Source organism: Aquarana catesbeiana, linkage group LG03 (genome assembly GCF_042186555.1).
Source record: "Aquarana catesbeiana isolate 2022-GZ linkage group LG03, ASM4218655v1, whole genome shotgun sequence".
Lineage (NCBI taxonomy): Eukaryota > Metazoa > Chordata > Amphibia > Anura > Ranidae > Aquarana > Aquarana catesbeiana.
The window spans coordinates 531,301,891-531,324,159 of NC_133326.1; the positions used below are offsets into that span (position 1 = coordinate 531,301,891).

General features: G+C 46.2%; 1 protein-coding gene across 1 annotated transcript in view; it reads left to right on the top strand.

The window, feature by feature from the left end:
* VWF (von Willebrand factor) overlaps positions 1–22,269 on the top strand; it is a 363,569-nt gene that overhangs the window by 60,878 nt on the left and 280,422 nt on the right. The window contains exons 16-18 of the mRNA XM_073621285.1: positions 774–1,014; positions 1,440–1,528; positions 9,889–10,049. Of these exons, the coding sequence (XP_073477386.1) occupies positions 774–1,014; positions 1,440–1,528; positions 9,889–10,049 (491 nt within the window). The remainder of the gene's footprint in view (positions 1–773; positions 1,015–1,439; positions 1,529–9,888; positions 10,050–22,269) is intronic.

The following is a 22,269-nucleotide window of genomic DNA, read 5'->3' on the forward strand; positions in this document are numbered from 1 at the left end:
TCCACAATGTCCTGGATTCCCTGAATGCTTTGCAGCTTCTCCTCTGCTGTTTACTTTCACTTTCTAAGGACTACATATCCCATAGTACCTTGCTGCCTGCAAGCAGTGATTCCTGTACTGACTCCGCCTCCTGAATCTCCTCCTCACAGCACCTCTGTAGTTCAGAAGATAGGCTCTGTGAAATGTGTGACACAGCAGTGCCTACTCACAGGGCATAGTGAATACGTGTCACGGAATGTAAGGAAGTAAATGTGTGGGGATCAAACAAAGTAAGTTTACAAACTTCAAGATCATTCAGATTAATAGGAGTAGGCTAGAAATAATTAAAATACAATGTGATTTTACATTTTGACCAAAGATACACTTTAAAGTGTCCTATATGCTGTTGCAGCTTAATGGACCAGGGCCGGTGTATCTGAAAGGTGTCCTCTGGGGCCTCTAATGCTGGCCATACATGAAGGAGCAGGATGGAAACGCTTTCTCAATCGAATGAATTTCTGACAGTGTATGTGGTTTTCGTTCAGGAAATTACATTCATTGTAAAATCGAATGTTAAAAGAAAGTGACATTTTAAAACAACATGCATTCAGTCATCAAACGTACAAAGAATTTTTGTATGAATTAATGTATGGCTGGCTTTAGCAAGCAGTACTTTTCGTTTTTTTTTTATCTGCCTGAGCAACCTTGGAACTCATAGATTGTTAGAGGCAACAGACATGGTTGCTCGTGTCTTTTTAGAGAGTGGACCATAATGTGATTCCTTGTTTCCACAGCAATTGTGTGCCCAGAGGGAAAGGTCTACCAGGAATGTGGAAGTCCATGCAATAAGACCTGTCGGTCCTTGTCCCACCCTGACACTAACTGCAGAGAGTTCTGTATGGAAGGATGTTACTGCCCTGCTGGTCTCTATGCCACCGAGTTTGGAGAATGTGTGCCTAAATCTGACTGCGAGTGCCACTACGATGGAGAGTTATTCCAGCCTGAAGATGTATTCTCAAATCACCATTCCATGTGGTATGTAATGGATACATCTGATATATTTACATGGAATAAATCCAAAGCATTTAAAAAAATACACCATTAGTATATATCTGTATATTAATCCTAAGTAAGAAGATGGTTTATGTGATGTGCAGAGAGTGATAGAATAGCACCACCCAGTGGCAGTGAAGTATACTAATAAAACATTTTCTCCTTTCTTTTCTTTCTGGGGTTGCTGACCCCAGGCTTCACCCTTTAAAACTAACGTGATCATACTCTTCAGGAACAGACCCAGTGCACTGAGTTTTTGCCATGCAAGATAGAGAGAACAATGCTCTGCACAAATCAAAACAGTTCAGTTTCAATCCTCAGGACAATGACTTCTGATTGGTTCCTGCTTTTTGCACATAGCTCATTGCTGGTAATGTAGTAATTTTAATTATCATTGCTTCTTTCAGTTACTGTGAAGATGGACTGATGCATTGCATTGCTACTGACATCCCTGGCTCCTATTATGCAGATGCATATTTTAGCCAATCTGCCAGAGGTAAGTATTGTGTACACTGTTGAAAATCGATCCCAATTGCTGTCACTGTAAAGAATCATAAGTCACTGGAACCATATATACCATCCTCTGACTATACAGATTACACAGCATCCGAAGGCAGTAGCTTGATCAATGAATTGTTAATGCTTTCCAGGAAACACTGCAACTGTGCTATAGGTTATCTTTGAAGTGGAGTTCCAAGCACTCAGCTAAATACATTATTGAAGTGCCTACATACAGTATAGGCAAACCAGTCACATGACTCTATTGTTTACTTCATTCATTTTTATTACATTTCACTTGCCTCAGGGCCCCAAATGCATATTTGTAAAGAGCAATAGTATGGCCTTGGTAAGGCCTTACCACCTTATAAATAGATAACCCCATTATTTAAAATGATCTTGTGACATCATTTTGTGCTCTAAAAGCTCTGAATTCCAGAGAATGTTCTGGCTTGGTGTTCCCACCTCTACCATGGAGTCTCTCTCAGACAGACAAAGTGTGTAATGCTGTGTAGCGCTACCCCTGAAGAAGCTGCTGGTTAAAATGGCTCTCCACTGTTCTCTGCCACAACCTCCCAAGGTTCTCAACCCCTCTGACTCCTCCTGCTGCACACAGACTGTTGGGATCTGTAGTTTAGAAATACAGTAGTTTCATTACATGGCCACCACCTTGAACTACACCTCTCAGGACTCCCGGCTGTCTGCTTTAAAGTCTACAGGCTTGATGTAACTTGGCTCTCCCCCTGCTGGCTGGAGGAAAACTGTACAGCAGCATTAACAACTCAGCAGAAGGGAGCAGACAAGAAATTCAGAGCAGAACAGTACTTCACTATAGTCCCCTTCCTTTATGTCATTTTGGGTACTATGATCCACGCTTGATTGTCATGAGCATTGGAGATTTCCCTGGTATCCTGATGTGAATAGTCATCCCTGGCCAACACTCTAAGCCTGAAACGACCCTAGACTGAAAAGCTGGGGGCCCATTCCATCCGGTGAGTGGGGACACAGGAGGGAGTGTGGCGCACCTTCGCACTTTATGAATTGGAGCACATCATTCACTAATATATGGACATTCACTTACTTATGAATTGTTTTCACTTATTTTTTGATACATTATTTGCACTATTACTAGCGCTGTAATTTATTCATTTCCTTTTATTTGTCACGTGTATAGCACTTTCTGTACTGCAGCTGCAACTTTATTCATATTTTTATTTGGTTTAACATATCCATATTTTTTACTTCTAGCGCGATTATATATTTAGAATATTCCTTTCAATGTTTGTCATATCACCCAGTAGCCCTTGTGCCTGGCTACAAATTGTAGTCCTACGCAGTACACACCATTATTCTTTGCACCTTGTTAATAAATAATGCCAGCTATATCGATGTTAGGATAGAAAGGCTTCCCTATGCAGCCAAGTCACGTGTGGTTGTTTGGAAGAGGTATTTGTGCGGGAGAAAACCAACCCCCTGGGTGATGCAATGTTCTTTGCACCTGTGGTATTTTTGGGCTGCCATTTGGGCAGTGGCTGGGGAATGGAAAAGTACATGTGATGTGCAAGGCTGGAATACACCAGAACACTTTCAATAGAGTTGGGCGGTACTGCACATGGTCAGCTTGGGGTGTATCAACCTCCCTTGAGAATGACTGTGATTGCAACTGTGAGAAGGGGTATTAAGAATAAGAGTTCAAGAAATGTCAGTCTGTGGGGAGCCAGAGTCCTCCACACTGACCCCATGTCAAATGAGCAATATTGAAATGTTGTTTGAATAGTTCTATGTGGAGCAACATGAGACTGGCATACCATGTTAGCAGGGAATAGATCATTTTTTTTGCCAGGGTGGCCTTAGGCCTTAGGCATCTAGAGGAACACACTCCAGCACAATTGCACAGTTTAAGGGACTTAAAACTTGAGCCTGCTCACTGTGAATGCAGTAACATAGGACATAGTCCTTGTATCCCCAAAAAATCTTTAATTACTGTACTTTATGTAACAAGCAAAAATCTAATGGGTCAGGAGTGTGTAACACACAGGTCAGTGGATGGAGTACAACAAAATTTTACATCCTTCCCCAGATTCCTTGACCCCCCACCCACCCCACAGTATAGATTTCCCCTCAATACAGATCTCCCTACCCAGTACAGATCTCTCCCCAAGTACATATGCCCCAGTACAGATCTTCTCTCCAGTATAGATCCCTCCATGTAGATCCCGCTCCAGTACAGATCCAATCCCCCTACCAGTACAGTTTCCTCCAGTATAGTTCTCTTTCCCAGTACAGCCCCTCGCAGTACAGATCCCCCCCCCCACCAGTACAATGTCCTCCAGTATAGACCCCCCTAGTAAAGTTCCCCCAGTAGAAATTACCCCCCCCCCTTCACACACACACTAGTACAGTTTCCCCTTGTACAGACCCTCACCCTCTCCAGTACAGCTCCCCCCATGTACAGATTTCCCTCTTTACACTACAGATCATTCCCCAGGATCCCCCCCCCCTTTCTTGTACAGCTCTCCTCAATAAAGACCTTTCCCCACAGTATAGATCAATCTCCACTCATTATACATCTCCCCCCAGTACAAATCTCCGTCCAGTACAGATCCCCCTATATAAATCTTCCTCCAGTACAGATTCTCCCAGTACAGTGATCCGCAGTCCCTGTCACTGATGCAACTTCCCATAGTATAGACCCCCCCTCCCACTAGCACAGCTCCCCCAGTACAGTGCCCACCCCCCCCCCCACCCACACACACCAGTACAGCTCCCCCTCCAACCAGTACAGCTCCCCCAGTAAAGATCTACACCCCACCCCCACCTTCAGCTTCCCCCAGTACAGTGAACCGTAGTCTCCATCACTGGTGCAGCTTCTCACAGTATAGACCCCCCCACTTTTACAGCTCCCCCCAGTACAGATCTACACCCCAACCCCACCATTGCAGCTTCCCCCAGTAGAGATTCCCCCAACCCCCACCAGTACAGCTCCCCCTAAATACAGATCTTCCCGCACTAGTAGCACCAGTACAGGTCCCCACAGTACAGATCCCCTCTCCTCACACTAGTACAGCATACTTCAGTACAGATCCCCCACATCTAGATCAATACAGCCTCCCCCTTTCCAGTACAACCCCCCCCTCAGTATAGCTGTCCCCCTCAAACAAATCCATTCACCAGACTGGGCATTTCAGAGTGAGGGGGAGACCTCCCTCGGCTGTGTCATATAAATGAAGCTGAGGAGGAGATAAGTTGACCCTTTTTGGACCTGCAGTTGACCACCTTCAAAGCTGCAATAACCTACTTCAAACTGCTTATTTGAACCCTTTTTTTTACTTGTATGGTGAAAGAAGCAGTGGATACAGGCCATTAAGGGGAGAAGGAAAGAAAGGCGCAAAGCAGGCATGGTGTAGCAAAGTTTATTTAAAAATCAAAAATCAAATATATAAACAAAGATTGCATTCACAAAGTAGTGGGAGTGACAGTGGGCGGCCAAGGGTGGAAGAAAACCGGGACAATTCTACGGGAGCTATGGTCTGTATCTGGGAGAGGAGTGTGTGGGGGAGCCTGCAGAGCAAGGAACGCTTTTCGGAAGAAAGCCACACCTCCTTCTTAGTGGCTGATGAAGGAGGCGTGGCTTGCTTCCGAAACACTTTCCTATTGGCTACCACAATTGTTGGGCTGACAGCACACACAAACCGGCTGGAGACACTCTTCCTGGGTGGACATTCCAGCTCTGAACAATTCTCCACAGCAATCCTGGTCTGTTCGGCTTCGGCTCGCTCTGGACAAATTCCTTGTTCTGCAGGCTCCCCCAGAATGGCTTGAACACACTCCTCTCCCAGATACAGATCGTAGCTTCCATAGAACTGTCCTGGTTTTCTTTTGGGTGTAGATAACCAAAATTTAAGTTTTTGGCAAAACCCTATGTGTGGCAGAAAACTAACACTGCACATCACTCTGAACACACCACCCCCACCGTGAAACATGGTAGTGGCAGCATCATGTTGCGGGGATACTTTTCTTCAGCAAGGAGAGGGAAGCTGGTCAGAGTTGATGGGAAGATGGATGGAGCCAAATGTAGGGCATTCTTATTCCCTGTTCACACGATAGGATTTTCCGACAATAAAATCCAAGTCGGATGTTGGCTCAAACTTGTCTTGTATACACACGGTCACACAAATCTTTTTGGAACGACGAGCCGAGAAAAATGAAGTTCAATAGCCAGTGCGGCTCTTCTGCTTGATTCGGAGCATGGGTGGAATTTTGTATGTCGGAATAGTGTACACATGATCAGAATTTCCGACAACGAATTTTGTTGTCGGAAAATTTGAGATCCAGATCTCAAATTTTGTGTGTCGGGAAGTCCGATAGAAAATGTCTGATGGAGCCTACACACGGTCGGAATTTCCAAGCAAGCTCCCATTGAACATTTTCCGTCAGAAAATCTGACCGTGTGTACGGGGCATTAGAAGAAAAACCTGTTAGAGTCTGCAAAACACTTGACACTGGGGCGGAGGTTCACCTTCCAGCAGGACAATAACCCTAAACATACCGCCAGAGCTACGGAATGGTTTAGATCAAAGCATACCCATGTGTTAGAATGGCCCATTCAAAGTCTAACAGCAGAATAGCCCATATGACGTGACTCTTAGTAATCTGCCACCATGCTTTGTATGGAGACCCACCTGCTACCAACAGCTCTTGATGCTACTCCAATTGTAGAGCAACATACAGTAAAGAGTTATCCTGTAAAGTCAGTGTCTGCATGGGGAACCAAGGCAGAGCCTACACTGGACGCTGACCAGGAGGTGTTCAATGTCCTTGTGTAACCCCCTAATGGGAACACAGCCAGCGCACATGTTTTTAACATGCGTGGTGCATATTTCATGGGGGAGTATATTTGTCAGTGTAAAAGGGTACTCCGGCTTTGTAAACTAAACTCACAATAAACATTAAAGCGGTATTAAACCCAAAAGCAAAAATTATTATATTGCAGCTTACCAATTCTCAGATGTACGTCTGTTATTTTTCAACTTACTTTAACAAAATAAGCTGTCCTGAAGCTGTAACAGTTAGAGGGTTGAGACAAACTAAATTACCAATGACTCGGGGGCTTACAATGATCAGCTTTTATTTATTTATGTAAAACCTTTATACTAAAAGGGACAACACTGCTTAAAATGTGTGAGCTGGATTTTGGCTTTACCTTGTTTCCCCGAAAATAAGAGCTACCCCGAAAAGAAGACCTAGCGCTTTATTTCCAGGAGGGCTGCAATATAAGCCCTACCCCGAAAATAAGCCCTAGTTTGAGGTGATTATGTGCTTTTTGAGGAAACGTAGTATAATTCTGTTACGGCGGTGTGCAGTGTGTTTCTAGCGGTGTCAGGTGCCTTTGATTCAGAGCGGCGCTCAGCTGATCTCCCCGCTGGTCTCCTTTTCTCCCGCCTGTCTGTGGGGGGATCTCGGCCCCTCCTCCCTTCGCAGAGTTTCGGCGGGTCACTGAAGGTACGGTGCAGAGCCTCTGCAATCAACATGTCATACTGTGTGCGGTATGCAGCATGGATACTCCTGTCTCCACACAGTATTTACAGATTTTTTTTCTTCACATGCTGGCTGGTGTGCTCTCTTCCCTGCTATGAGCATTGCAGAGGGAGGGGGGCTAGGGTCCCTCGCTGGCGGCTGGGAGAGGTGGAGGAGAGCTGAGGTGTTTGGCACTGTTAGATTGCAGGGGCACACAAATTCTGTACTGTAAAAGAAAGGATTTGGGCATTTTAAGTCTGTTCAAACCGGGGTTTTCCTGGTAGGCAGGGAGAGAGAGAATATGTTAAGACCTACCCCGAAAATAAGCCCTACTTGGTCTTTTGTTGCCAAAATTAATATAAGACCCGAGCTTATTTTCGGGGAAACACTGCTAGTACATCAACCTCTCTCCTCCCCCCTGAGTGACAATGCTGCTGTCCAAAGGTGTCTCTGTTGCTCCTTGATCCACCTTTATACAGCAGGTGTATTAGGGGCTGGATCATCAGGTGAAAACAGAAGGAAAAAACCTAAAAAAGAAAACTAATGCAGCCACCACATCTGAGGATTGGTAAGCTGCAATATATTAAAATTCTGTTTTTGGCTTCAATACTGCTTTAAGTTAAAAGAAACTGGTACTGAGGAAGACTTCCGGGCCAACCCCACCATCTACAAATCCTACCTACCTGACCTATGACTTTGCTCTGACCTTTTTTTGCATACACCATTGGGGTCAACAACTTTGAAACTACGGAAACAAGAGAGAGACCATAACTGTCAATCAACTAGCATGTTCAGAGGATTAGAATTGGTAGACTAGCCTCCATTAATATCTCTCTCATGACTGGACTTCGTTCATAAATCCATATGGTCATCTGAAAAAATTCTATTACCATTTAGGGGCCGTCATCTGGAATTGGGGGGATCCAGATCTGTGCCTTATTAGGTTTCTTACTCATGTAAGCCTGAAACAACAAGGCAATAATAGCCTGACATTTAGTTTTAAGCTGAGTTCATGTTATATGAGGCATAAAAATATGAGGACACAAAGATTTATGGCTATAGAAGATGGCTAGGTCAGCGACTGTAAAAAATGGCCAAAGGGGACACTGAATTGAAATCCATCCCTGACTGCAATGATTTCATAAGTTTAACAAGCACACTAGGAATTGTTCCTGAATTGTCATGGTACGCCGCTAAAGAGCAGAACATCCAGGGCGTATGACTGCGTTCACCAGTTCATAATGTCCTAGAATTATACAGCTCCATTTTATTACCGTGTGTGCTGATTGACAGAACATCCGCATGACACCCAGTCCCCGAGGTAGAAAGTCTTCATTTCTATCCAAGAACGCGGAAATAAAACAATGTATTATATCATATGTTCCACGTTGAAGGTTAACAAGTGTGTGGTCTGAATGATGAAGCACTGCTAGAGAGTATTCTATACGTACTGTATATCAAGGTTGATGGGAACCTTTCGCTTTAATTTTAAAGCTGAATTATATGTAAGGCTGGGTTCACACTGATGCGAATTGGATGTGGGTTTCTCCGCATCCAATTCGCATGACAGGAGAGCGTGCCCGGCGCTCAATGGAGCTAGTTCACACATCTCGGGGCGGCTGCGGAGGAGTCTTGTGCGTCTTCGGGTCATATCAGGTCCGAATTCAGCGAAAAATTTGGGCCTGATTCGTCCCTGACACAGAGAACAGGGACACACCGGACCCCTACTGTCAGCCGCATCCGAATTAAGTGTGAAGCCAGCCTAAAGGAGCTGTTTTTGCTGCCAAAGGATTTGTATTTCTGTCCATCAGTGCTGAGATTTACACAGCTCTGCCACACAGCACAGCAGGGTAGGAGACCTGATTTTCCTCTTCTTTACCTTAGGAACATTTGCAGGTCCTGTCCTTCCCCCAGCCTGCGACTGTACAGTGACTGTAACTAAACAACAGATAATCACAGCACAATGATGAGTTCATCTCTCTGTCATTCTACTTTCTCCTTCTATCAGTGTGTTCCTTGATAGTACATGAGCTCTGCAGCTCTTTTTGCTTCTTCTGCCTCTCCCAGTCTGGACTCTGCTTTACACTGACTGCAAGGGGCTGGTACCAGGTCAAATCCAGTTTCAAACACTGCTTCATTTTAAAAAATACATTTAAAGCTCCATTCACCCTTGTGCGACTTGTCATGCAACTTTGGACATTAAAGTCGCATGACAAGTCATTCCTCATGTTTTCCATTGATAACCATTCATATATGGGCGACTTAAAGTTTCAGCAACTTCAAAGTAGTTCATGCACTACTTTGGTCCTAATTTCATGCAACTTGAGGGCCATAGACTTCAATGTTAACCCTCAAAAGTTGCATGAAAGTCATACTTGAATGTTATATAATGCAACAGTTGTCCATTATCACTGGTCAAAGCCAAAGTCATATCCAAGTGGCACCCATCCAAAGTTGCGTCAAAGTTGCACTCCAAAATCTGCGCAACTTTGGAGTCATACAAGTGTGAATGGAGCCCAGTGGTGCATTAGTGAATACAGAGCTGCGTTATTTTGCCTTTTGTAGCTGCCTGAAGTTCAGATTCAAAAGAAACCAGCCATGGTTTAACTATTATTGCTAACCTGCTTTTGAAAATGTTAATTGCCTGGCTGTTATGTTAGCACTGACATGGTGATCACATGGCTTTTTTTTATAAAACAAAGCCAATGAGATTTTCTGGTTTACAAACAATCTGTGTGGCAGTTTGAGGCTTATTTCTACGAAATTTTGGAGAAGACTAAATTGTTCATTTCATGTAATAACGGCCTACATAACTATTTTAATTTCCTTTGTAAATTGCAGTAAAAAGAAGTTTGGTGTGCCGACCTCCAATGAGGAAAGTGGTTTGCTCACCGGATGATCCAACCATAAGAGGAACCGAATGTACCAAAACTTGCCAGAACTATGAGTTTGAATGCCCAAGCTCCTTCTGTATTTCTGGCTGCCTGTGCCCTGAAGGAATGGTAAGAACCTCCAAAAATGTTATTTTCCTTTACATATACAGGGGGTCCCCGGGTTACAAACAAGTTAGGGACTGTAGGTTTGTTCTTAAGTTGAATCTGTTTGTAAGTCGGAACAGGTACATTTTTTAATTGTAGCTCCAGCCAAAAAAAACTATTTTTAAGCTTTTTGGATAGCATAGGGAAGGGTTATCATCACCCCTGTAACATTTGTTTTGCTGTCTGTGCCCCTGTTCAGAAGATTTCACCTCACTTTCTGTCCCAATGACAATTGGATTTTGAAAATTTTGGGTTGTTGTGGAAACAAGCCTTGGTGATAAAGCATCAGTGGAGGTACCTTTTCCCCATAATAGCTCTTACAGGAGAGAATTTCCCTTCCTAGGGGCAGATTTCCTCTCACTTCCTGTTGTCTCCCTCCGTTTGTAAGTAGGAGTCGTTTGTAAGTCGGATGTTTGTAACTAGGGGACCCCCTGTACAGCAAGTAGAGCTGTACTTAACAGAAAGACTAGTGCCCACAGTAGCAGTGTAAAAGAGGAATGAGGAGTCTTAACCTCCCTGGCGGGTTTCCCGAGTGTGGCTCGGGGTTAAAATTCAGTACCATTAGCGGTAACCCCGAGCCACACTCGGGATCGCATTGCAGGATCCTGGGGCAGCGTTACTTACCTTGTCCCCGGGATCCTGGGATGTCCCCCGCAGTGTCCGAGGGCTCCGTCCTCCTCCGAAGCCTCTCCGTGCCAGGCTCCGTTCCCTGCGAGCGGCGCGACGCACGGGGGCGGAGCCTGGCGGCAAATTCAAAAAAATGTCAAAATCATAACACATACAGTACTGTAATCTTACAGATTACAGTACTGTATGAAATGATTTCACATCCCTTTTGTCCCCAGTGCTTTGGCCCATGCCCTGCATGCAGTTTTACATGATATACACTGTTCTTTCTGCCTGGAAACTGGAGATTGTCCATAGCAACCAAAAAGTGTCCCTTTACGTCAAAAGTGGCTTTAGACCAGCTAGAAAACAGCGATAGTAAATTAGAACACTTGCAGAATTGAGCGATAGTGAATTGTGGGGAAATTTATTACTATTTTTTTTAATTTTTTTTAATTATTTATTTTTATTTATTATATTATAATTTATGTTTTTGTGTTTCAAACTTTATCATACCCGGGATATCTACTAGACTCTTGTTTGGACAGATTTAAGTGTGTTATTGTTAAGATTTACAGACCTACAATATAAAACGCCAAATTTCCATGCAAAATAATTGTACCGCTTTTAGCACCTAAAATCCGAAATAATCATACCGCCAGGGAGGTTAAAGCGGAATTGCAGCCTGTGAAAAAAAAAGTTAAAAGTCAGCAGCTACAAATACTGTAGCTGCTAATGCCCTGTATGCACGGGCGGACTTTTCGGCAACAAAGGTTTCGAACGAACGGACTTGCCTACACACGATCACACCAAAGTCCGACGGATTCGTACGTGATGACGTACGACCGGACTAAAATAAGGAAGTTCATAGCCAGTAGCCAATAGTTGCCCTAGCGTCGTTTTTTGTCCGTCGGACTAGCATACAGACGAGCAGGTTTTTCTATAGGAACTGGGTCCGGCGGAGTTACGACGTAAAGAATTGAAACATGTTCCAAATCTAAAGTCCGTCAGATTTTCGACAGAAACAGTCCGCTGAAGGTCCGATGAAGCCCACACACGGTCGGATTGTCCGCCGGATTAGGTCCGTCGGACCAGTCCGGTCGAAAAATCTGCTCAAGTGTACAGGGCATTACTCTTAATATAAGGACACTTACCTGTCCAGGGATCCCACAATGTCGGCACCCCAAGCTGATTTGTCCATCGGCTTCGGTTGCAGGCGCCAGCATTGCAAGTAAGGGAAACCGGCAGTGAAGCCTTCAGGCTTCACAGTCGGTTTCTTACTGCGCATGCACGAGTCACGCTGCGCCTTCTGAATGGTCCCGTCATCTTCTGGGACAAACGCAGGTCCCAGAAGGCAGCGGGGGGGAAGGAGGAGGGGCCAGAAATGACAGAGATTGCGTGGCGATCCTACCGGGAAGAGGGAGCGGGTACCTGTCAAAACCAGGGTGCGACCAAGTGGAGCTTCTCCTTTTTGGTGGATCTCCGCTTTAAGGTAGAACTAAACTGAAAGGCAAAACTTTTTTTTCATTTTGGATAGAGCAAGGGAGGGTTAGGGTCACTGTCATTTTTTTTTTCGCCATTTGTGTCCCATTGCAGAAATTTCTCTTCACTTCCTGTCCCATAGCCAAACAGGAAGTCAGAGGAAATCCCTACAAATTAAGGGAATTCCTTGGGGTCCCCCAGGTCACCAGAACTAGTGTCCTGATGGGACGATTTACCCACTATTACTTTTCTGGGAACAACCTGAAAATTTGGGATTTTCTTTTACTTTCACTTCCAATGATAATGGTAAATAGGACAAATAGAGAGAGTGAATCTCCTTAATGGGGGGCACAGATGGCAATAAAAACTGACAAGTGTTTCTTTTACCTCTTCACTCTATCGAAAATAAAAAAAGTTTTGCCTTTAGTTATACAATACTTTAAAGAGTAACTCCACTTTCGTTGAGATTTTTAATAACTTTCAGTTACAATTGTCGTAATTGTATACGCTATATTATTATTTTTTTTTATTTGCTAACTTTTTTTCCCACCAAAGTGGAATTAATCTAAGCTGAAGATTAGATTTACTTATCTGTAAAAGCCCTTTCACACTCGCAGCGCCCGGGTGTCGGCGGTAAATCCCCACTAATTTTAGCAACGCTTTACCGTTGTTTTAGCGGTGATTTTTGGCCGCTAGCGGGACCTAAAAAGGGTTGAAAACACCGGTAAAGCGCCGTTGCAGAGGCGCTTTGCCGCCACTTCGACAGCGCTGGTTATTGATTTCAATGGGCAGCGGCGCTTTAGGAGCGGTATATACACTGCTCCTAAAGTGCCTCAAAGACTCTGCTAGCAGACTTTTTTCGACGTCCTACAAGCGCACCGCTCCTAGGTTTGCCACATCATCCCTTTAATCCATGACACACATTAATTACACAGGTTCTGTGGCTGATTAAGGTGGTAATTAAACTCAATTGGTGCCTTATCTGTATTAAATCAGCCTTAGAATCTGTGTAATTCATATGTGTCCTGGAATAAAGGGATGATGTGGCAACCCTGAGGGTCGGTTCACACATGGGCAACACGACTTTAGCGCGACTTTGCACGGCGGCTTCGACGCGACCTCGACGCGACTTCGACGCAACTCCGACGCGACTTCGGCAAATTACGAGGCGACTTGAAGTCGCCTCCATGACAGGCGACTTCGCCTGTGGCCAATCAGCTCTCTGGGAGGGAGGGGGGGAGGGAGGGGTTTTCCCTGCAAAGTCGCTTGACTTTACAGAGAGATCCGACTTGGAGGCGACTTCCATTGATTTCTATGGTACAGGTCGCCTACCAAGTCGGATCAAAGTAATACAGGGAGTACGCTCTGAAGTCGGAGCGACTTCAGTAGTGTCTATTAAGACACTAGCGTTAACTCCCATCAAAACTATTTCTGGGGCGACTTGGGGCGACTTGAGGGCGTACAAGTCGGATCCCAAGTCGCCCCAGTGTGAACCGAGCCTGACCGCTCCAGTGTGAAAGCCCTCGGGCTTTCACGTTGGAGTGGGAGGAGAGGCACTTTACAGGCGCTATTTTTAAAGCTATAGCGCCTGTAAATTGCCTCAGTGTGAAAGGGGTCTTATTAAGTATCTCCCAGGACGTGCAGGCTGCTGGATTCTATAGAAATCTTTAGGGCCCTTTCGGAGTGTATACCGCTCCTTCGCCGCTCCTGCCCATTGAAATCAATGGGACAGCGCGGCTATACTGCCGGCAAAGCGCCTCCGCAGAGGCGCTTTGCGGTGGTTTTTAACCCTTTCTCAGCCGCTAGCGGGGGAGGGTAAAACTGCCACAATAGCGGCGCTTTACCGCTGACGCTGCCCCCGCCCCAGTGTGAAAGGGCCCTTACTGCAGGGGTGCCCTGTCTTCTTCCTGCTGCTGATATGGCGGTGATGTGGGGGTTAACAGTCTCTATTAACAGCTCAGCTGCACTAAAGATGATCTGATGGGGACATGCCCTGTCCTGGCCAACAGTTTGTAGATTGTAGTTATTATGGAGTTACATCTCTCTGCCCCTTTATGACTGTAAGAGCTTCCAGTCTTCTGGGAAGGCTTATCACAAGACTTTGAAGTATGTCTGTGGGAATGTGTACCCATTAATTTATGAGGTCAGATACTGAGGTTGGATGAAAAGATCTAGCTTGCAATCAGAATTCCAATTCATTCCAAAGGTGTTCAGTAGGATTGAGGTCAGGGTTCTGTGCAGGCCACTTGAGTTCCTCCATCAAACTTTTTTTTTGAAGAATCTGGCTTTATGTACAGGGGCATAGTGATTCTGGAACAGAAAGGATCCTTCCCCAAACTGTTGGAACAAAGATGGAAAAACACAATTGTTTAAAATGTCTTTGTATGCTGTAGTATTACCAGGACCCCTCAATGGAAACACCTGATTTCAATATTTGGAGGAGGTCCACAAACATTTGGCTATATAGTGGGGAGAATTGACCCCAGAAAGGGAAACAAAGAAGATCTAGGCAATGCCCTCAAAGTCACCAGAACAGAGAAAACATGGAAATCTTCCTAACGGGAACACAGGCAGCTTGCTAGCTGAGTAATTCATTAATAAAGCTTCAAGCTGATAGTAAATTTGCCTCAATTTATCTCAAGCTGCTACTGGATTTCCCTGCGGCTGTCTTTGTAAATCTCCCCCTCTGCTTATCCTGTAGTTCTTCCAACCTCGAATTTTATATCACACAGCCTTAGTCCACCGAATTAGTAGGAATCTACAATAATTAAAGTTTTTCCTTCCAGTTGACAGATGGAATTAATCCAGAACACATACAGTACAAGTGACAAGTGATTTATAGTCTTATGGAGGTTAAACTCAAAAGCACATCTGGTTTTGTGTGCGGTTCCCCCGTTTTACAGATGCGTAATGCGAAGCACGCCGAGGTCAGCAGACTTGTTATAGACGTATAATGACCGAGTTCACAGCCAGTCCCAAGGGCCTCTACATTAAGGAAGATTTTCTCTCTTGTAGTGAAATATTATGGGCTGATGTTGGATGTGTGTTATAGGCATAGTTTCTAGTTGCCCATAGCAAGCAGTCAACCTTTCTCTGTCCTTTCTACAGTCCATGGTTTACAAAATGAACAAGGGTCCTGATTGGTCTCTATAAGCAACAAGGATTTTTTTTTTCTTAACACACCATAGATGAACCTGTCTGAGCCTTTTGTGTTATTGTGTTCTTAACCAAAACAGCAGATATTTTCTTACAGGAACTTACCAGATTAAGGCTGGGTTCACACTATTGCGAATCTTCTGATCCATTTCAGGTCCGAATTCAGGCAAAAATTCGGGCTGAAATTGCATCTGAAACAGAGAACAGGGCCGCACCGGACCCCTGCTGTGAGCCGCTCCGTACGGCAGTGTGATCCCAGCCTTAAACTTCCAGAGCAGGTCCAGTGCTGATTGGTGGCTGATTAATTAGTAATACCAGTTAAAATATAATGACCTATGTTGTCACCTAAAATTATGGGAAAGAGGGTGCCTGTAAAAGCCAATCCAGTATCATCCATCATTTTTCTGACCAATTAAATGTTAATTTTTTTATCTTGAGTTCTTTCAGAATAATGCATTCTATTCTGCCCATTCTTATTGACTAAAATAGGCAACTGGAATTCCTTTAGGTACAATAGATGATTTATTCGACACAACCGTGCAAGAAGCAATGATCAAATGCAAAATAGTGTGATCCAAAGAGACCAATCAAATTGCAATGTGCCAAATCACAGGTTCAACATTGAACTTTATATTAAAATAATGCTAAGAGAATGAGTATCTATAGAAGCTTTTATTTCAGCTTATTAACTGCACAAGCAATACTAAACTTAAAGGGGTATTCTAGACTTAGGTTTTTACAAATAGCACAAAGCAGTGTAATTATTAAGAGGGCTTTTCCAGGATCCTTACAATGAGTTTGCAGCAAAGTGCATCATACAATGAAATGAATATAAGCATATCACACTGCAACCAAATGCAGTGGTGTGAATGTAGCCAAATACTGTTTTTTTTAAGAATGATTTTCAGAGACCCAAACTATTGCTAACTAAAATGTTTTTAGTAGGTATAAATTTCTTTTTTTGCCACTAGGTGGCAACCATGTGACAGAAACCATCATTTTGTCTGAAATGATAGCTATGTTTTCTTGATCTTCAAAATATTTTATTAAGATTGTGAGAAAGAGAGGAAGACATATAAGGCTCAGAAATCCATGGCTGTGAACACAAACAGCCGTGGCGGCTACAATAGACATACTTCATTACGACTTAGATTTAAAGAATTATATTAGGGACTCTGCAAAGTTCTGTTTTAAATTTCACAATGCCCTCACTACAGTAACAATGTGCAGCATAATGGAGCACTTATATGACTTTTAACATTCGGTTCGGATATCCAACTATTGCTGGTTTGGAAATCTCTGAAAGATGTTATTGCAACAGCCTAGGCTTTCCTCTGTGTGATGATATAGAAACCAGGCTTGTTAAACTGTGCAAAACGCTTTCAGCAATCAACAGGAAAATGTCCCTGTCATTTCTTTCCAAAACCATATGGCATTTCAACCCTCCTCCACCCTAGGCAATCCAAGTAGACGTTCTCCTCCCCCCCATCCCTGCCCACAACACAGTCACAGGGCACAGCGCATCTTGCGCATGCACAGTGGCCAACCAGCTGTGAACATGCAAAGGACTCATAGCGGTAATTACTAAAAGTAATTCGAAAAAAATAAGGGCTCATTCAGCATGTTGTGGTCAGCATTTGGATGGCTCTTCAGAGAACTTTTGACAGGTGGTGCCTGCTTTAACCTCCCATTACCGTGCTGCAACCGCATGCATTTCACACGGCTGTGGGGCACTTGCAGAGCTCTACTATTCATTTGAATGGATCTTGTTTGCCAGGGGTATCATTTCTACCATGGCTGCGAAGCATAGCATAACAGCCATGGCATTTGTACATCTCTAGCCACTGCCTACCTTGCTAAAGAGGGTAGCGATTGGTGGGCAGTAAAAGCGCAGCACAACTGTTGGTTTTTACTCCCCCCCCCAACCTCACGTGTGAATGAGCCCTAAGGACACATTCACACAGGTACTCTGGATTGCTTATGCAGCTGGAGCTGCCTGTTACTCTAAGGCCCCTTTCACTTGGGCATAGCTCCCAACTGTCCCTGATTTCGAGGGACTGTCCCGAATTTCGAGTAATGTCCCTCTGTCCCTCATTTCTCCTCATTTGTCCCTCATTTTGGTCTGATCTTTAGAGTTGATAATAAAATGCACTTTTTATCTATCAAAAAGTGTTTTCCAGCCCTAAACCTTTCATCTGATTTCTAAATTGCCGCATCTGTAAATTTCAAAGCCAATATAAAGGAATAGTATTGGTAAAAAAAAGCACTTTGTGGGTTTAACCAATCTTGTTTTTTTGTACAATTCTCCTTTAAGGGGGCGTGGCAAGGGGTGTGTCCTATGCCTGAATACTTTTGCTGATAGGTGTCCCTCATTCCCATCTCAAAAAGTTGGGAGGTATGCATGGGCTGTCTGATCAGGTCTGCCTGTCAGTTTTTCAGCAGGGATGATAAAAACAGTCATTGAAATTCTCTCTGTCTCTGGGCCAGGACTCACAGTGTCCCTTTAGCTTGGAACATTACTCTCTGATTCCAGCAGACAGGCTCTCAGGGCCGGTACAAGGCAGGAGCAGAAGGGGCGGATGCCCCGGGCAGGACAATTTAATAGAGGAAGGGGGGCGCAGGTGAAGTGCCAGTGGTGCCTGGATTATTATACACAGGCTGCACTAGAATACTGCAGCCAGTCAGATGCAACGATGTGCCGAGTGCGCTCCTGTACCCGGCACAAGCCTAGGACGAGCCCTTCAGTTCACTTCCCTGTCAGGCGGAGTAATCTCCACCCGACAGGCATTTCCTAGTCCCGTCCCGGCGTGACGTCACTGAGAGGCCGGCTGGAAAGCGGGAGTGAAGAGTAGCATAAAGTGATGCCAGAGCTGCAAGTGTGATCTAGGAGAGGAGGAGAAACTAAGCAATATAGTAAGCCATCTGCAGATGGTTAATTCCTTTTTGGGTGGCTGAGTGGTGGTTAATAAATTACCCATGGTATTTTCGTAATATGCATTATGAAGGGGTTAATGTGTATTGTCACTGATGCATTAGTGACAAGTGGCAGTTAATTAACCCCCTTGGGCTGCATTAGTGGCACCAGTGTCAGTGTTAATTAACCCCTTCATGCTGCATATTACAAATACCATTGGTAATTAACCACTTGCCAACCAATCGCGGTACATATACTGCGACGGGGTGGCAGCTGCAAGCACCGCGACATACCCATATGTCACTGCCTGTTTCAGCCTAGGGTCACACTGTAGCGAACACAGACATCGCATGTGATTCACACCCGCACTGCAGTGCCGATCACATGCAATGTCTGTGCAACGCGAGTGAACTTGCATTGGATTCACACAAAAAAGGTGCAGGGACTTATTTTTCCCCGCACTGGAATCGGATTGCATGGGTGTTTTCACCCATGCGATCCAATTCCTTTTCAAATCCACAGTTCACACTGCGATCTGATATGGGGGTGTCCTTAACATTATATTAACACCCGTAGCGGTTTGCAGAGGGCAGTGTGAACTGCCTGTGGGAGAGATGCGATGCGGGAATTGCTGCTGGAATCGCACTGGTTCTCGCATCGCTACAGTGTGAACCTAGGCTTACGGTTTCAGGTGCATGCCCCTGCCCGCCTACTCCCATGTAATTTGACACAGTGGGAGTTTGTCAACAGATCATGGCCAATGATTCATGGCCGGGACCTATTGACTGGCTGTGTCCAATCACAGCCCTGTGTTGACAATCAACACAGGGCTCTGTCCAGAGGGAATGTTCGCTTTCAAAGCAGGAAAAATAAGCAAATCAGTCTATGGTAAAAATCAGTACACAGTACACACATTACACATGGTTAGGCACACAATTAACCCCTTTTATGCCCCTAGATGTTAACCCCTTCTCAGCCATTGTCATTAGTACAGTGTTGGTGCATTATATTAGCACTGATCAGTGTATAAGGCTACATTCAGGACCTAGGCGTTCCGGAGCTTCTTTTGGGCAACAGGATCCCCATAATTTTGTTGCGATTTGTCAGGGGACAGTTGCCACAAAATTGCACCACGATTGGGCTGCCATTGAAAGTAACAGGATCGCAAGCGTGTCCGTCCGGTGATTTGGGAATTGGGAATGCCTAGGTATGAACTGAGCCTTAGTGTCACTGGTGATGTCAGTGGGCGTTAGTCAGTTCCAGTTAATGTCACTATCATAGTCCCACTATAAGTCGCTCCTTCTTTACAAACGGGGGGGGCGCAGTTTGCCATCTTCGCCCTGGGCACCGGATGACCTTGTCCCGGCACTGCAGGCTCTCCCTGTGTACTCCCAAGGCAGGTCTTCAGTGACACCCCTCTTGATCCCTGAAAGGGTTTTGCATAGTTGCCAACACTGTAAAAAAAAATGTGGGACACTTTTGTGGCTGTAGGCGGAGCCGTACAATAATTAGGGGCTGGGCATTCGTTTGTATGGCTCAGGAAAATACACAAATGCGAAATATGGGCGTGGTTTACGTGACATAGTGGGTGTGGCTTAAATGGGCGTGGCTCAAGAGGGTGTGGTTAGAGTCTGAGATGAATGAGGGATAGAGGGGGAGAGGGGGAAAGGGGGAGAGGGGGAAAGGGGGAGAGGGGGAGAGGGAAATGACAGGACAGCAGTCCCAGATCATACACAATAAAAATATGTGTATTCTAGAAAGTTTAACAATCAGCAAATAAAGATACTCCAAACACCTGGTGTTAGCACTTCAATCATCCCAGCACCATGGTTGTTATGGTGTCAGGATGATTGAAGTGCATTATTTCTATTATTACATTGTAATATAAAATTAAATCATTCAACTCACCATAATGCAGAATCAGTGGGATCCCTGAGCGTGTCACTAGCCACGTCGCCTGCCACCAGCCGTCCGTCCTTGCGTCAGATGTCCCAGCAGAGTCCGTCCTTGCATCAGGTGCCCCCAGCGGAGCTCCCCTTACATCAGATGTCCTCAGCGGAGCCCCCTCACACCAGGAGTCCCCGGCGGAGCCCCCCCTCACACCAGGAGTCCCCGGCGGAGCCCCCCCCACACCAGGAGTCCCCGGCAGAGCTCCCCCTCACATCAGGTGTCCCTGGCAGAGCCCCCTCTCACATCAGGTGTCCCCGGCGGAGCCCCCCCTCACATCAGGTGTCCCCAGCGGAGCCCCCCCTCACATCAGGTGTCCCCAGCGGAGCTCCCCCCTCACATCAGGTGTCCCCGGCAGAGCCCCCCTCACATCAGGTGTCCCCAGCGGAGCTCCCCCTCACATCAGGTGTCCCCGGCAGAACTCCCCCTCACATCAGGTGTCCCCGGCGGAGCTCCCCGTCACATCAGGTGTCCCCGACAGAGCCCCCCTCACATCAGGTGTCCCCAGCGGAGCTCCCACTCACATCAGGTGTCCCCGGCAGAGCCCCCCCTCACATCAGGAGTCCCCGACGGAGCTCCCCCTCACATCAGGTGTCCCTGGCAGAGCCCCCCCTCACATCAGGTGTCCCCAGCGGAGCCCCCCTCACATCAGGTGTCCCCGGCAGAGCCCCCCCTCACGTAAGGTGTCCCCGGCGGGGCTCCCCCTCACATCAGGTGTCCCCGGTGGAGCCCCCCTCACATCAGGTGTCCCCGGCAGAGCCCCCCCCTCACATCAGCTGTCCCCAGCGGAGCCCCCCTCACATCAGCTGTCCCCAGCGGAGCCCCCTCTCACATTAGGTGTCCCCAGTGGAGCCCCCCGTCACCCCAGGTGTCCCCGGCGGACCCCCCCACTTCAGGTGTCCCCAGTGGAGCCCCCCCTCACATCAGGAGTCCCACAGAGGTGCGCCCCCCCACACATCAGGAGTCCCACAGCGGTGCCCCCCCTACCTCAGAGGTGTCCTAGTAGTCAGTGTCCGCATGGCTAGAAGCATGGTAGGCGGGGTGAGGAGGAGGGTGGGCGGCGACGCAGGAGCTCCGTCTAGCCCCCCAGCCATCTTCCTAAACTACATTAAAATGGCGGCCGGCGTAGACAATGTCTCCGCCGGCCGCGGACCTCTAGCGGCAGCGGCGAAAATCGTGAAGAACCGGATTTCTCGGGACATTTACCGGGACACCACAAATTCGGGAATGGCGTCCAAGTCCCGGGAATGTCCCGGGAAATCTGGGACAGTTGGCAACTATGCATCAGGAGTCCCAGAGCCGTGCGCCCCCCCTACCTCAGAGGTGTCCTAGTAGTCAGTGTCCGCATGGCTAGAACCCCGCCCCTTTCCATATCAAATTGGCAGCGGGGCGGGGGGTAGGCGGGGCGAGGCGGAGCGGGGCGGAGGGTGGGCGACGACGCAGGAGCTCCGTCTAGCCCCTCCCAGACATCTTCCTGAACTACTTTAAAATGGCGGCCGGCGGAGACAATGTCTCCGCCGGCCGCGGACCTCTAGCGGCGGCGAAAATCGTGAAGAACCGGATTTCTAGGGACATTTACCGGGACACCACAGATTCGGGAATGGCGTCCAAGTCCCGGGAATGTCCCGTGAGATCCGGGACAGTTGGCAACTATGGGTTTTGTGGCTGAGCAGACTTTCTCAGTAGTGATTGGGATCCTGTTGAGCATAGTCGGCAATAAAGCTCTGCAGAGCCCAGAGCAGCTTAAAACAATCACATATGAAAAAGCTTTGCTGGTTACAGGAGAGCAAAACAAAATTTTGCTAACCAAAAAAAAAAAAATTTAGCAGCCTGGTAGGAGGGTGATACATGTCTGTTGGAATTTGTGCTCATTAATTTGTGAGGTCTGGTTATCCATGATGCAAACCTGGCTTGAAATTGGCTATCAAATTCATTCCAAAGGTTCCTCCGCTTCATTTCAAGTTCCTCTGCATCTTAAACTATTGCTGGTTTTGAGATCTGCTGAAAGGTGTTATACAACAGCCTCTATGACTATGTGAAAGTGTAAGGTAGGGCACAGATGTGGCCTGTGGTATCTAC